General features: G+C 41.0%; 1 protein-coding gene across 1 annotated transcript in view; it reads left to right on the plus strand.

The window, feature by feature from the left end:
• The first annotated feature begins 9,019 nt into the window (after window positions 1-9,019).
• The window catches only part of OVCH2 (ovochymase 2), a 30,640-nt gene continuing 23,749 nt past the window's right edge, over window positions 9,020-15,910 (plus strand). The window contains exons 1-3 of the mRNA XM_050955063.1: window positions 9,020-9,110; window positions 12,690-12,799; window positions 13,549-13,640. Coding sequence (XP_050811020.1) covers window positions 9,020-9,110; window positions 12,690-12,799; window positions 13,549-13,640 — 293 coding nt within the window. The remainder of the gene's footprint in view (window positions 9,111-12,689; window positions 12,800-13,548; window positions 13,641-15,910) is intronic.

The following is a 15,910-nucleotide window of genomic DNA, read 5'->3' on the forward strand; positions in this document are numbered from 1 at the left end:
TGTATATGGGTGTGTGTGTGTGTATGTGTATATGGGTGTTTGTGTGTGTATATGGGTGCAGATTCTCAATTACATTAAGGCCACTTTAGTCTTTTCTGGAAGTGTAAAAAGAGACTTATGACTAACTTTAACTTACATTTACTCTCATTTTAAGGCTCCTTTAATGCTGCCAAAGGGGCCTTACTTTAAAAATAAATAAATAAATAAGACCTTCCTGGTTTTCATCCAGCGAGTTCCAAGTACCACTGTAAGCATTAGCAAAGTAAACCTTGCAGCTCCTGTCAGGCTGCTGCTGTTGTTCCCATATTCCAGAGGATTAAATTGAGGCATACAAATGCTGCAATTTGCCCAAAACCACATAATAAAGAATTGGCAGAGCGGGAATAGAACCCATAACACTTGGCTCCCAGTTACCCTTTCTGATCACTAGGCAACACTCCCTCCATAAGAAACTTATTTCCTGCAGTATGAGTTTCTTTAAGAAATTTGGTACAATAGACCCAGGTGGAAAGCACATTATTGTTATAAATAGAAACAGATGAATGGAAATGTTCTGTCATTGCACCACAATGGAGTACTCTCAGATCTTGTTCTGCACTCCACTTCATGTACCCCACATTAGATAAGGTAGAGTGAACTATTTCAGATCAAAGATAAAGTGCTTAAACACACATTTCAATAGCTAAATGCTCTCATGCAGTGATTCTCAAACTGAAGAGCACTTGCCTGGGAATCTGCAGAGAGCAGGCAGCTCACACGGTGCTGGCACCTGCTTCTTGTTTCCAGGTTCTTCTAAAGGCTCTAAGCTCTTCATTGTGAGTAAGCAATCAATCTCAGGAAAAACAAGAAGGAGCCAGCCTACTGGCTGTATTATGGCCTGTTGCTATGGTCAGAAAGAGGAGTTGGTGAATAGGAATATCCCTTGATATAGTTTGTGAGCCCTAGTGCTGCTCACCATGTTCTATATTTTAGGAGTCTCCAGAGCCTGTTAAGAATACCAGTGTGCATATGTAGCTGAACCTCACATTTTGTGTATATTCAGTAACATATCAATTTGGGCTCCGCTTATGTGTGGTTCCTTCATATTATTGTTGTATACAAAGCAAAAGCCACATCAAGGAGCCCCTCTTGGCCCCTAGGCTGGTGTTAGTATCTAGGTATTTCTGGCGTAGACATGGCCTCAGGGAGCAGAAGCACCAATGCTGCTAGTGGGAGAGAAAGGGGAGCCAGCAATTGCTAGTGAGCAAACTTCAGAAGAGGCAGTGTCCAGTGGTGAATGGGATCAGGCTTCTGACAGCATGTGCAGGGGGAATATGGGAGAAAGGAGCCAGATAGTCAGGTTGCATATGGAGGAGGAGCAAGTGGCAAGGTAATACATGCCAGGTAAACCATGCACTGGACAGCAGGTACAGAGGAGTGGGAAAGAAGGGGAACAGGAAGCCTGTATAGAGGAATAAGGGAGGACAGAGGAACAAAGAAGATAGAAGGGAGGGATTAAATGAAGAACCAAAGGAGACAGTATGAGTCATCAATTATTTTCAAGAAGGACAAAGTGGTTATTATGTTAAAGTTAAGATGTCTAAACGCCTTGGGTGAAAACCTGGCCTTACTAAAGTCAATGGTAAAATTCCTGTTGACTTTAGTGAGGCCAGGATTTCACTCCTTTACTTTTCTTTGTAAGCAATGGTAATTGGAGCAGGGATATTTTGCAGTCACATGTGGGATCTTGGGTGGGAGGAGAGGGGGCCAGTAGGACAAGCTGTGAAGATGTGGTCTCTGTGGTTTACATAGGGCTTTTCAATTTTTGTTAATAATACACAATAGACTGAAAATATGTGCTAGTATACGAACAATCAGGAAGAGAAAAATGCACGATTACCTTTTTCCTTATGGTTCCTGAGATGTTCGGTTAATGGGGGTTTTTAGTGGTTCTTTGCATAAGTACTCACTTAACACATCTATGCCCATTCTGAATGCCACATGTAGTAATTGGGAGTTGGGGGGAACAATAGCAAACAGTAGTAAAGGTTAAAGATGAAAGACACTGTTAAAAGTTATGGATCCCTTTAGTAAGTGTGTATGAGTTATTGACAGAACTAAGAAATTTAAGCTGTAGCATGCCTAGTATGTTCCCCAGGGTTCTAATTAAAGCAAATAAAGACTTTCAGCCTCCTCGAAAAGCCTCCATCACAAACAAGAAACAAGTGAACCCCACCAAAACAAAAGGCGAGGGATTTCAAATAGTTAAATGGATGCTCTGTGTGAACATACATCTCACAGTTTGTTTGGAAACTATTTGCCCAAAGTGAGTTTTCAGCTATTGTTGTTTGTTATTCATGGCATGTTATTGGTCATTTAAGCCATTGGTGGTTCTTCTTAATTGAATGATTAAAATTCTTACTAACAGACAAAGGGAAATCAAAGAGATTTTAAAGTGGCACTTGACAAACACTTCTGACATCAGGTTTTGCCCAAATATGTAGTTGACTGAGCATCAGCAAGACTTTCACTTTCCAGAAACATCCGTGCAGTTTAAAAATCATGAGTCTGAATGTTTGTGGAAAACGAATAAAAAGGATTGCAAATACTCAGTTCAAATTCCCAGTTCCCATCTGAAAAACTGTCCACAAATCCTTTTGGCGATATGTACCCAGCTCTATCTATGAACCTAAATGATCAAACATCTCTAGCTTAACCAGAAGTCACAGACTTGACACAGGAATTGCTGAATGAAAGTCTATCACCTGTATTATACAGGTCATACTACCTAATCAGAAGGGCCCCTGCTAGCCTTACAATCTGAAAATCTTGAACATTATGGATTCTGCTCTGATGTTATGCAATTCTTGTCCTCATGTGGTAGGAGGATATTCCAGGTTACAATTAATCTCTGGAGAGTGCTTAGAGTAGGTAGGCTTGAGCCTGTTCCATTTTAATCCTATATACTGTGATCTTGATCCACTGCTATAAATTACCACTGATCATACATTCATGGTCATTTTCACCCACTCTCTTTTTTATGTCACCAGCCTCTCTGCACTTACTGTACATACTTAGTGTGCAGTTTGAACTGACTCCAATCTGGTGGATTATTCAACCGACTAGTAAAGGGTACTTCAGTACTCCTGCCATATATGCTATGTAGAGCATGGTTTCAATATGTCACAGTTATGATTGTTTTAATCATTAGTAGTGTTGATCAACACCTTAGGATCCCAGTCCTGGTCCCTCACAAAGTGTGTCACAGAGTCTGCAGCTGTTACCATTTCTGTGTCTCCTCCACTCTCCTCTGTGATAGTAGATGTGATAGAATATAAAATCCAGGTGGACAAAATTCAGCCCTGGCATAAGTGGATGCAATTGCCACTGAAGTCTGTGAGAATTGCACCCACTTGCTGAGGGCTGAAGTTGACTGTTATGTATGATAAATTAAAACTAAACCTCCTCAAAAAAGTAAAGAGAAACTGTAGAACACAACTATGGATCAGATCCAAATGGAGCAACTCCCACTGACTTCAACTGACTTCAGATCAGGCCCTATATTCTTGTCTGAAACAGCATAACTACACCAGTGATTTATTTGTAAATTTCCTAGAGGTGGGGACTAAGTTATGTAAATATCTCCAAGCCATAGATGGAGTTAAATTGCATGTCTTAATATACTTAGCAAATGATAACACAACCCACAATTAAATGTATAAGGGAGGTAGGGGAAAAGTATATTTTTTGGCTGGAAAGTTATTAAACATTTACAGCCAAAGATTGGATAGTTTCAAGAGGGGAATTTCCTTGACTCCCCTTCCTATAAATAAATCACTGAAATATGGTAAGGAATGTCTGGTTATGTAAGTGGATGAAAGGTCAACCTTTCTCAGATATTGTATGGTACATGTTCTCTAAAAGAGGAAACTAGCCTATTGAAATTGCAGATGTGCTTTTATTTTATTAAGGGCCTCTTTCCTTGTGTGTAATCAATGACAGAAGCTGTAAAACCAACTGTTTTTATATTCTTTGGTAAATGTTATGTAATAGTTGCAGCTATTTCTTTTGGACAAACTTGAGTCCCCTCTAAATTATACAGCTGCAAATCAGGAGTAACTCAGGGCTAGTCTACACTGGCAGCGTTAAAGCGCTGCCGCGGCAACGCTTTAACATTGCTTATGTACTCACAGCAGAGCACTGGGAGAGAGCTCTCCTAGCACTCTTAAAACCCCCACCTCCACTGCGCTCCCAGTGCTGATGCACTGTCTGCGCTGATGCACTGTCTATGCTGATGCTGTACAGCTCTGAAACTTGCAGCGCTCGGGGTGTGTTTTTTCACACCCCTGAGCGAGAAAGATGCAGTGCTGTAAAGTGCCAGTGTAGACAAGCACTCAGTTTGAAATCAGTAGAGTTACACTGGGGTGAAAGTGGAATGAGAGGAAAATCAGGCCCTAGGGAATTAAATTCCACGGGCAGCTCTGTCTAAATCATCCTGAATCGAATTCCTTTCAAATAAGAAGGGTTGGATTTACAAGGGTAATGAAATTGTAATATCTATGGATGAGTGACGTAGTGGAGTTCCAAGTTTTAATTTTGTCTAACCATTAAAACTTGCAATTCTTGCCAATGACCTCTCATGAGCAATTTAACAAGTGTGACTAGGTGACCTTTTAAAAGCTTTAACTCATTGTAAAAATGTTTTGCTCATTTAAGTCTTTCCTGTGAGACCTCTAGCAGCCTAAATACCCTCCAGCATTGGAACTGATTGTAAATTTAACTGCTTGGGGTGTCTTTGTTTTGTTTTTTGTCCTCTGGCAGTAAGACCAAAGGGTGAGCGTACTAATCATTTGTGTTGGATAGGAAGTGAGGCAAACTCCATACCCAGTGTCCTTTTCTGGTAGTGGGATAAAGTGGGAGGCAAATCACAGCCTCTGATCTTTCTGCCACTCTGATGTCTGCAAATGGGGCCCTGCCTTTGCTTGGGTCCAAAACTTTATGCCACTGAAACAAATAACCGCTTGCTCAAGCAGTGATCAAATAAAGACAATTGCCCATTGCTGTTTGACTTTAGCTGCTATGTAATGAAAGTTTTGAGTATTTTTTGTTCTTCTGGAAAACAGCCAGAGTTGTTTCAAATTTTGTAGTACTAAAAAAGTGTTTAGGCTTCAACTGAATAAGACTCAGTTCTAAAGACAGGGATTTTCCATCTTCTTTGCCTGTTCTTGCTGGTAAGTATGTTCTTTGTGTGATAATCTGAGAGGGAGGAAGCAAGGCCCTGGTGCATTTGAAGTACAATGGAATGCAAACTTTTTTATAATACCTGAAAATGAAATATACAGCTGGAAAAGTGACAGAACGGGCAGTCAGGCATTGGCCAGCACTGTAATACTGGGATTAGAGATGGGCTCAAGCTGTTAAATCCAGACCTGGATTTCAAACATCCCAAAGTTCCTGGACTTTTGGGTTCAAGGGTTTGGTTTGACCTATTATAAATATAGTGACCATTTGGAAAATACAAATCTAGATCTGGGTTTGGATTCTGAACACATAGAAGAGGATGATCAAATTCAGAGTTTCTGTTCCGGCCCATGTCTAGTGTGTATGGAATGAGACTTGTGATGCTGATTGCCAAGGTTGCAAGGTATGGGAGCGACAGCAGCCAAGCAATGGAGAATGAGGATGGGTTTATTAGTACCTTTGTCTGGAGCTGCTATTGCATCTTATCCAATGTGCAGTAGGGCAAAGATAAATAGGCAGTGGAAGAAGAGAACAAAGAGCAGTTAGAGAAGGCAAGAGCCTATGCTCCTCTTTTGTTGTCTTAGACAAGAGACAGAGTGTATAGTCCATGTTGTTCTGTGCCGTTCCCCTTGGACCTCCTAGGTCACTGCACAGTAAGTGTTTCCTGTCTGTATTCTAAATTCCAAACGAGCTGACTGCTTATTCTCATTGTAAGTGACACTGTGTGAATACATTGTCATCTTACCAATGAAAAATAGATATGTCAGGCTCAGTGACGAATGGAAAAATAAGTCGTTACACTATAGCTGTTAGGCTTTGTGATCCTGAAAGATGTCACTGTGATGGGCTAATCAGTGACCTCTTCATTATATGCTGTTGATTTTTATTCTTTACTTTGCAAAGCAGGTATGAGGGGTCAGAAAAAGGCAGCCCTCAGGACCAGCAAGGAAACGGGGTCTTTTTTCAGCAGAAGAGCAGCTGCTTAAGGCTGTTTCTAGGATATGATCTGTATACAGTTGAGTTTGGTTGAAAATCAGGAAGCGAATGGCAAGAATCTATAACAGAATATTGGATCATGTGGTCAATGCTGAAGCGGTGAAGTTTGGAGTGTGCTACTGTGAAATTAATGGCTGATTAGAAAGTGGCATGTGCAGTGCACATGAGAACATGTTCGGAAGAGATTTAGAGGTTAACAGGCAAAATCATATTTATGTGATCAGTGGGGAATTATTTATTTTCAGAGCATGAATGAATGAAAGAAAATATATGTGCCCCTATGAAAATGGTAATCATAATCTTAGTAATGAAATGTCCTTTTTGTTTCTTGTAAAGGGAAAAAAATTGACACATTATCTGTTTGCAGTGTGGAGTTATGTCATTTTTTAGAGCCTGTGTGGATATGTGTATTTTGGTGGACTCCGAATTTGCTCAAGATTTTAAATAGCTAGATATTTAGAAATACATACGTATTGTTCATCTCATATCTTGTCTCAGACTTTAATGTACACCCTGTGCAGGAAAGAGTGTTATTGCCTTTTGGTTTTGGGGGGTATGGCTACACTAGGAAAAATGGTGTCTTTTACAACATGACAGCTGAGGGAGCCTAGGATTTACATTGGCAAGCTAAACTGAGGTAAAACTATAACTTGCCCTGACTGCAATAAGATTTTACAATCTGTTAGTGATCATTGTAAGAGTACATCTTTTTTCCCAGTTTAGATAAGACTTGTACCTTTATTTGTGTCTTTCAGATTTCCTAGGATTATTTATTTTCTTCAGTGATAACTCAAACTGTGGTGATACCTAATTTTGGTCCTTATGTATTTCATTCAAGTTCACTTTTGCTATACTGATATTTTGGTCAAATCTGTTTTATTTTGTTCCAAATATTTCAAACCAGACTACAGTTGCTTGCTAATTTAATGAGGAAAAAATGGTGATGCATTCTCTTTTCTAGGCTTCCCAGTGCAACCTGTCTACTCTGTCTGTCTTGTTTAGGCTCCTTAGTACAAAATTTTCAAAAACAGCAAAATGATTTAGGAGCCTAAGCCCCATTTTCAAGAATGATTTAGACACTTTGACTCACAATCAGACTTAGGGTCCTGTGAGATATCAGGTCCAAAGGTCCAGGTTTTTAAGGGTACTTAGGTGTTGCTTCACTCAGCATTACAAGTGTTGCACTGCCCTAAGTCCCATTTTCAAAAAGTGACCTTGGCACTTAGGAATCTCCTTGAAAGTCAGTGGGACTTAGTTTCCTAAGTACTGAAGTCACTTTTGAAAATGAGATCAACATTTAGGAACCTGAGTGTCATTGTGAGTCAAAAATACTTCAAAAATTAGGAGCCTAAGTCCCATTGACTTTCAAAGAGACTCTTAAGTGTCAATTTTGTTTTGTGGTGCTGTAGCCAAGTTGTTTCCAGTATATTAGAGATTATCTCACCCACCTTCTCTCTCTCCTAAGTGTCAAGGGCACTTTTGAAAATGGGACCTTGTCATCTATATCAATTAGACCTGGCAACGCTGAGTTGAACAACACTGAAATACCTTTAAAAATCTGGGCCTTAGGTGCCTATGTCCCTTTGAAAATAGGACTTTGATTCTGCACTTTTGAAAATTTTACACATAGGCTCTTTGAGTCAGGGACAGTCTTTATTTTGTGTCTTGTACAGCTTGAACACATAATAAGAACATAAGAATGGCTGTACCGGGTCAGACCAAAGAACCATCTAGCCCAATATCTGTCTACCAACAGTGGCCAATGCCAGGTGCCCCAGAGGGAGTGAACCTAACAGGCAATGATCAAGTAATCTCTCTCCTGCTATCCATCTCCATCCTCTGACAAACAGAGGCTAAGAACACCATTTCTTACCCATCCTTGCTAATAGCCATTTATGGACTTAACCACCATGAATTTATCCAGTTCTTTTTTAAACACTGTTATAGTCCTAGCCTTCACAACCTCCTCAGGCAAGGAGTTCCACAAGTTGACTGTGCGCTGCATGTAGAAGAACTTCCTTTTGTTTTAAACCTGCTGCCTATTAATTTCATTTGGTGACCCCTAGTTCTTGTATTATGGGAATAAGTAAATAACTTTTCCTTATCCACTTTCTCCACATCACTCATGATTTTATATACCTCTATCATATCCCCCCTCAGTCTCCTCTTTTCAAGCTGAAGAGTCCTAGCGTCTTTAATCTTTCCTCATATGGGACCCTCTCCAAACCCTTAATCATTTTAGTTGCTCTTCTCTAAACCTTTTCTAGTGCCTGTATATTTTTTTGAGGTGAGGAGACCACATCTGTACACAGTATTCGAGATGTGGGCGTACCATAATCAATATATTTCTCAGATCTGCTGTGTTGGCTAACATGTAAAATACAGTAAGTGAACTTCACATACACCAGCAATAAGAACTGTGAAAACTGTAGTGACCTAGAATTACAACCAATTGGTTTTCTCTGGTGTGATGCTATTATATGTGTACTGTATTAGCTAGATATCAGCTAGGGGAGCATGCAATAATTTATGGTTCTGCCATTTGTCTTGAATTGGCTGTTTATTTTTTCTGTGAGACTTCAGAAAATATTTAGCAACAAAGACCTCAGTAACTTTAGGTTTATGAAGGTATCATGCTTGGTTAAATTTGGAAAATTTAGTTGTGCCCAGTAAACGCTTTATGGCTGGATTAATGAGTAACCTTCACTTTAATTAGTCAGTTGCTGGTCTCCCACAGCGTTATTTTCTTCTTTCCCCCTATAAAAACTCTTCCCATCTTTACTTGGTCACTTACAGCCTCAAAATGTCAGTAGCCCTAGGCGAGCTGCTTTTATTCATGATTGGGATAGTTTGTCTTAGAGAAGGAAACTCCGTCCCACTGCGTCTACAAAAAGGTAGGATCAAAATTTAATCATTTTCTAAAGGCAAAAGCCCAGATTCTCAGATGGTGTAAAACAGTCTAGTTCCATGGAAGTAAAGGAGTTACACTAATTTATACCAGCTGAGAATCTGACCCTAGGTCGTGTCTGTCCACAGCAGAGGTTTTCAAACTGTTGGGTGCGCCCCTCTAAAGGGACACAGAGGAACATTGGGGTGGTGAGCAGCAACACCAGGTGGCTTGGGCTTCAGCCTGGCATGGCAGGGCTCAGAGACGGAACGCCACCTCCGTCCTTGACTAATCTCTTTTTGTGTGGTTAAGGGGGGAGCGCAACCAAAAATTGTAACTCAAAGGGTGGGAGCTCAGCTCAAAAAGTTTGAAAACCGCTGGTCTACAGTATGAGGTTTAATCCACTCCTTTTGTTATGTCGCTGCATGTCTATGAGTGGACACTGGAGAATAAAAGTCTTTTTCAGTTTAGCTTAATTGTTCCTTTAACACGCTGAACTAAATCAAAAAAAGACCTTCACAGGTTTGTATCAAAATAACAAAAGCTGTGGATTAAAACTGCTGTCATTATTTCAATGCCAATTGTACGTTACCAACCCACAGTCTTTACTTCAGTTGAAATGAAATGACTTGGACTAGCTCCTCTTTTAAATTGTCTTGTATTTTAAAATCCCAGAGTGTACTCCATTTGGACCAATTTTTTGGGAAAAAAAATCCTGAATATTCCTAATTATTTCATTTATGTAGATTATTTGTTTCACTTTTTATATGGGTGTCAAGACACAAGCCACTGTTGGAAATGTCTCTCCAGCCACACCAGGTAGAAATATAATGACTAATCTGGATTATTTTCGCAACTGTGTCCAATTTAATCACATTTCATGATTTTTTTAATTGCTGTTTGATTTAGGAATATGGCAATCATTATTAGAAGTGTTAACAGTCACGTTGTGGATTTCCATCAGTTTCTTATTGTATAATACAAAAATATGCCTGTGGTCAGCTGGGTCTGATTTCAATTACAGTCTGAGAATCCAGAGAAACTCCAATGCAGTAAATCCATATGAGATCAGAATCAGGCCAATTCTATTTTTTTGTGAACTCAACTTCACTTGTGCAAAAGGATAAATTAAATTTCATGCTTGATTCACTGAGGCAGCAATATAATTGTTGTTTTGTAAAATGTGTGTGTGTATGTGTAGACAAAATATTCTGATAGCAATGGGACTAAGTTTTATTGGTGGTGGAGCGCCAAAGCTCGCAGCAAACCATCCAGTTCTGGCAGATGCTTGCAAAGCTGAACTAGTGAAAAGGGAAATTTTGGAGTTGCATTGCTCAAACCCAGCAAATTACCATAGTTCCACTGTTGTTTTTTTTATTTTAATGTTTTCACGCATACTGAAGTCAGAAGTGTCCCTGGAGCATTTTATTACAAACATGGCCAGCTACTCTTGGTATCCTAAATGATGGCACATATTATTACTGCAGCATTCTGCCACACAAGTGGTTGCATTGCAGAGATAGTTGAGAGAACCCTATATACATGGTCTGTTAAGTGCTTTGGAGACTTTGGACTTCACTGAAAATTTTCATACAGTTTCAAATAGAAAAGCAAAAATGGGAATTATGGGTAATATGCTGGGTTTGGAAAATGCATCAGAACAATGCCCTTTTCATTAATACAGATTGCAAGTAGTTGCTGAAGTTGGAAGGATTGCGTTTAGCTTTGCAATAAACCTCTATAAACTCAGTATTATTGCTGTAAATGTTTTTTCTGCACCACACATTAAAAAATATAAATATATCTCTGCCTTAGAGAGCTGAACTGAGTGGGAACAGAGTTAGTTAGGCCAGTGCTGAATGCTTTTGAAAAGTCCACCCATATATTGTTGATTATCAAAGCCTATGTAGTGGGTAGTTCAACCCCATTTGTCCAAAATGTTTTGAGGGATGCAAAAAAGTTTGGCTAAAGGCATGGTCCAATAATTGAGGGAGTTAGTGGAACAGCAATTCATTCCCAAAGTTTCTATAAAAGGGAATTTCAGATTAAAGGGGTTTTAAGTGTTCCTAAATATATTTTTCCTTGTTTGCCTTCTGATATTTGTTCATGGCAGAAAAAAAGTCATATTAGTAAAAATAAAACATGAGAACACCCGAATGGAGAGCTCCTGTAGTATGTAAACAGTTGCTCTCGGCTGGTCTAACAGGTTTTCTATATTAGTGATTGCCTTCAGATCTCAGAACATACAGCCACGTGAGTCACTGGTCTCATGCATGAAGTACTTAGAAATAGAGCTGGTTTTAGGTGAGGGGGCACTCACCTGTCAGGGTTGACTAGGTTTACTGGTTCTGCCTCAGCATGGAGGGGGCTGAACTAGATGACTTCTTGGGGTCTCTTCCAGCCCCATATTTCTATGATTCTATAAGCTATAACACCAATTGCAGGTTAAACCAATTAGGTCAGACTTTTGCTCCACTGCTTCCCTCTATTAATTAGCCAATAAAGTGCACTTTGCTGGTGGCAAATTCAAGAATGCAAGACAAATACTGAGGCTCTAGTCCTGCAGCCTGAGCTGCACTCCTGCATTTCAGCAGAGCCCCACTGAAGTCAGTAAGGCTCTGGACAGGTGAAGTGGTCTTCCAGTGTGAAACTGATTGGAGGATCAGGCTTGAAGATAGGTTCACTTTGTCTCACGGGATGTAGAAATGGGTCCCCATCTTCCCTCTACCATGAATTACCCCATAAAATGCTTACAATCTGAAAAACAAGGAGTGCAGCTATCGGAGGAAAAGCTGGGAATGCCTAAAAATGGCTTCATAGTGTAAGAAAAAATGCAGATCTGCCCTCTCCTCCCAAAATAAAGGAAGCTGATGCCACTACTCAGAAACACAGATCAGAGCAAACAGACAACTCATAATATCAGTGTCCCATGATGTATTAGAACGTATTAAAACTGTTCCCTGGATTTGTGAGTGCTTCAAAGCAGGGCTGAAGAAAAGCAGCAGTGGAGCAACGTTTGTCAACTTGAAAGCTGAAGTTTCTTTCTGACTGTGCAGGCACAAAAAATGGAGAACCTGAGGCCTGATCTACACGAGGACATTAGGGGAAAAATCCACACTCCTGAGCGATGCAGTTAAACCGATCTAACTCCTGGTGTAGACAGCACTAGGTCAACAGGAGAATTCTCCCATCAACCTAGCTACTGCTTCTGGGAGAGGTGGGTTACCTACGCTGACTGGGGAGCCTGTCCTGTTGGCATAGGTAGCTACTTCATTGAAGCGCTACAGTGGTGCAGCTGCAGCATTTTAGATCCAGAATAAAAAGGCAATGAGGAAACACAGAATTACTCCTTATCCTATAGAGACCAAGCACATTAATGAGTGTTCAGTGGGAGTTGATTATATGAGAGGACTACAGGATTGGTCCCTTATGTCTCCTACTTGATTCTACCCCTGAATGTCTGCATGCTTATTGGTGTTGAAATCTCTGATGCTAGAGAGTCAAGAACAGAATGATCCACACAAACTCATTTTCTTTTCTTTTCTTTTCTTTTTCTTTTCTTTGGTTTGGTTTTGGTACTGTTCAGATTCTAGGTGTGGACAGAAGCCACATGAAATGAAGCCATGGAATAATTTCAACCACCTCACTCGCATTGTTGGTGGGAACCAGGTGAAACAAGGCTCGCATCCATGGCAGGTTAGCGCAAGGGAATGCGGTTTTATCCTGTGCCACTTTGGGAACAAAGGCCCAACTTTTCATAGATGTAACAAAAGCAGAAAGGCAGGGGTACTTTGTGCTCATTGGCACATCTGGTGCTCTATTGTTGAGTTCCATGCTGCTTTTAGCAAGAGCAGTGAAGCAGACAGAAGGCAGGAATAATTTCCACTCTCTCCAAGTTCCTAGAAACTTTTGTTATGTTTATTATTGGGTCTTAAAGGGAGTCTGTAGCTGGTCTCTTGTAAATAGGGATGGGTGAACTTGTTTGGAAAATAAAAGAACCATCACATACCTCCAGAGAATGTAGTGATTGGGAAGAGGGGGGTGCCTTGTACTGTTTGGTGGTCTGAGACCGCAAACTCATTTCACACAGGACACCAAACAGCTGTGAAGGCTTCTGGCAACTTGTCTCAGTTAGGATCAATAATGTATAGAGTCTAAACAACCCAGTCCCCTGCTGAATATGTCCGTCTTTTTGCCTCTGTGAAATATATATAATTTGTACTCATGTCACAAAATTGTTTGGAGATAAAACTAAGCACCTACTGGGGCTCAGTGGGAGTTCTAAGAGCTGAGGACGCCAAACCCCGCCCAAATGCCAAGAAGTATTGTTGAATTTTCTTAAACAGTGGTAACTGTAATGTGGTGAAGGCTTTGAGAATGCTCTCTCTCCTAGATTAGATCAGATGTACGGATTTTTAACATGACAGGCATTCTTTATAATGCAGGTTTCCTTGAAACGATGGCAAAGGCACTTCTGTGGAGGCACCATTGTTTCTGCTCAATGGGTGGTCACGGCAGCTCACTGTGTTTTAGACAGGTATGGATGAGGAATTTCGCTACAGGGCTGCAAGTGAAGAAAAGTGTATTGCTAGTAAAAGTGCTTGCGCTATGGCATTTGTCTGTGGAAATTGTTTACAGACACCAATAACCTTTCCATCTGAAAAATACTGCTTGCAAATTGAATTTTTATTGGGCGAGTGGGGGGTGTGTGTGGAAAGGAACTCATAAAAGTTCACAAGCAATTTAAAAGAGGAAAATACACCCAAAGAGTAGTAAGGAGCAGCTATGTTGTTCGGGGGTGGGAATATACATCCAGTAATACCAGTGGAGTGTAATACTTCTGTAAGGGTTACTTAGAAGCAGCATAATGCAAGACACTAAGGGCTCAATCCTGACTAATTGCATGCCACAAACTTCCAGTGAAATAACTGGGAATTTTGAAATGCAGGATCAGGCTCTTCAAAAGAAACAGACCTTAACAAAAACTGGAATCTTGCTGGATGAAAGATGTCCAATAAAATCTAAGGTGCTAATGGAAGAGAGCTAGAGACTCAGTAGGTGGCACTCTTACCTCTGAGTACAAACTGGATCCCATTATAGCACCAGGGAGTGCACTGCTGCTGGAGAGTCTCTTTGCAATTAGCAATGATTGATACCCTTGACCTAGCCTCCCATGGTATGACCCATCTCGAGGGAACCCAGACTTATGAAGCTCCTCTCTACAACCTGCCCTTAGCGTGAGGAAGCCTTGTCTATGCCTGTGGTAGGTCAGTTCCCCATTTCCATGGGCAACACAAGCACTTTCTCTTCTTTAAGGCTTGCAGGTTCCATTGTCACTCTATAGATTAGCGACTGGTACACTCCAACCCTTGAGCCCACCAAGCATCTCTCTGGAGTGTCCAGCCTCTGGTCCACTGACTGCATATTTGCAGTAGTCACAGATTCGCTGCTTCCAAAGAAGCAGCATGCCCCAGCTTACCGGTTCCTCCTCAGATCACCACTCCACCTAACACACACCACTTAGATATGTGTATTTTGAAATCAAGGATAAGATTATTTAACAAAGTACAGAGATTTGGGTAGTATCAAAGAGAAGTATTGGAAACAAATGGTTAAATAAAATATAAAATAACACACATTCTAGAGCCTACACATAATCGTGTCTTGTAGAGTACTGAGCACCCAAAATCCTTGCAGCACTTTACAGCTCTGCTTGGCCATGACCTTCTCTGAGACAAGCTCGCTGTCAACTTGCTTCCTAGGTGACAGGCCTAGTGTGTTCCTTTGCACTCCAAGATATACCAGAACAACCTTTAATCTTTTATTCATAAGTAGGGAATTCCCCTGTTGTTTGTTTCATCCTGTAGATTTCCTCTCTTGTCAATTTTTGCAGTCTTAGGGTATGTCTACACTGCCCACGTTACAGCATGGCAGCAGCAGCACTGTGACATGGGCAGTGTAGTTATGCTTTATCGCTGGGTCAGAGCTCTCCTGGCAATGATAAATAACCACCCCAAATGAGGGGTGATAGCTTTATTGCTGGGAGCCACTCTCCTGGTGATAAAGTGCTGTCTATACTGGCACTTTTCAGTGCTAAAACTTTTGTCGTTCAGGAGGTGTTTTTTCACAGCCTTACTTAGCCCTTAGCTCAGTATGCAAATAGGCATACATTGGGAGGCATACAATACACACTACCCAAATGGCCAGACAGGGAGATAAATGTCTGTTACTTCCTGCCTGAAAGGAACATTTCTGAGGTATGTCACCTCCTGGTGACCTGCCTCCAAGACCTTAAGAACATAATTTTCAGTATAGATACACAACTCCTTAATTATCTATCCATACATGTCACAATGATGATTATGAGGTACTGGCTCTCAGTAGAGACCTTACATATTACCTTTCGGTGAACTATTATGAATCTATCCGAATCAAGGGATCCCTATAAAACTGTATATACTCCCTGTGTCCTCTGCCAGTTGGCATCAAGGGGTCCCTGGGTCACACATAGTAATTAAAGTTCCCGCAGCAGCAGGACCGGCTCCAGACATCAGTTAAGGGAGCAGGTGCTTGGGACGGCCAATACAAAGGGGTGGCACATCCGGTCGCTATTGGGGCGGCACGTCCCAGGTCTTCAGTGGGAATTCGGCAGCAGGTCCCTCAATCCCTCTCTACCTCTTTGAGCTGTCACCGAAGTGCCACCGAAGAGGAAGAAAGGGGTGAAAGACCCGCTGCCGAACTGCCGCTGAAGAACAGAGTGGCCAATTGGCCTTTTTTGTTTGCTTGTTTCTTCCGCCGCTTGGAGCG

This window comes from Gopherus flavomarginatus, chromosome 5 (assembly GCF_025201925.1).
Source record: "Gopherus flavomarginatus isolate rGopFla2 chromosome 5, rGopFla2.mat.asm, whole genome shotgun sequence".
Lineage (NCBI taxonomy): Eukaryota > Metazoa > Chordata > Testudines > Testudinidae > Gopherus > Gopherus flavomarginatus.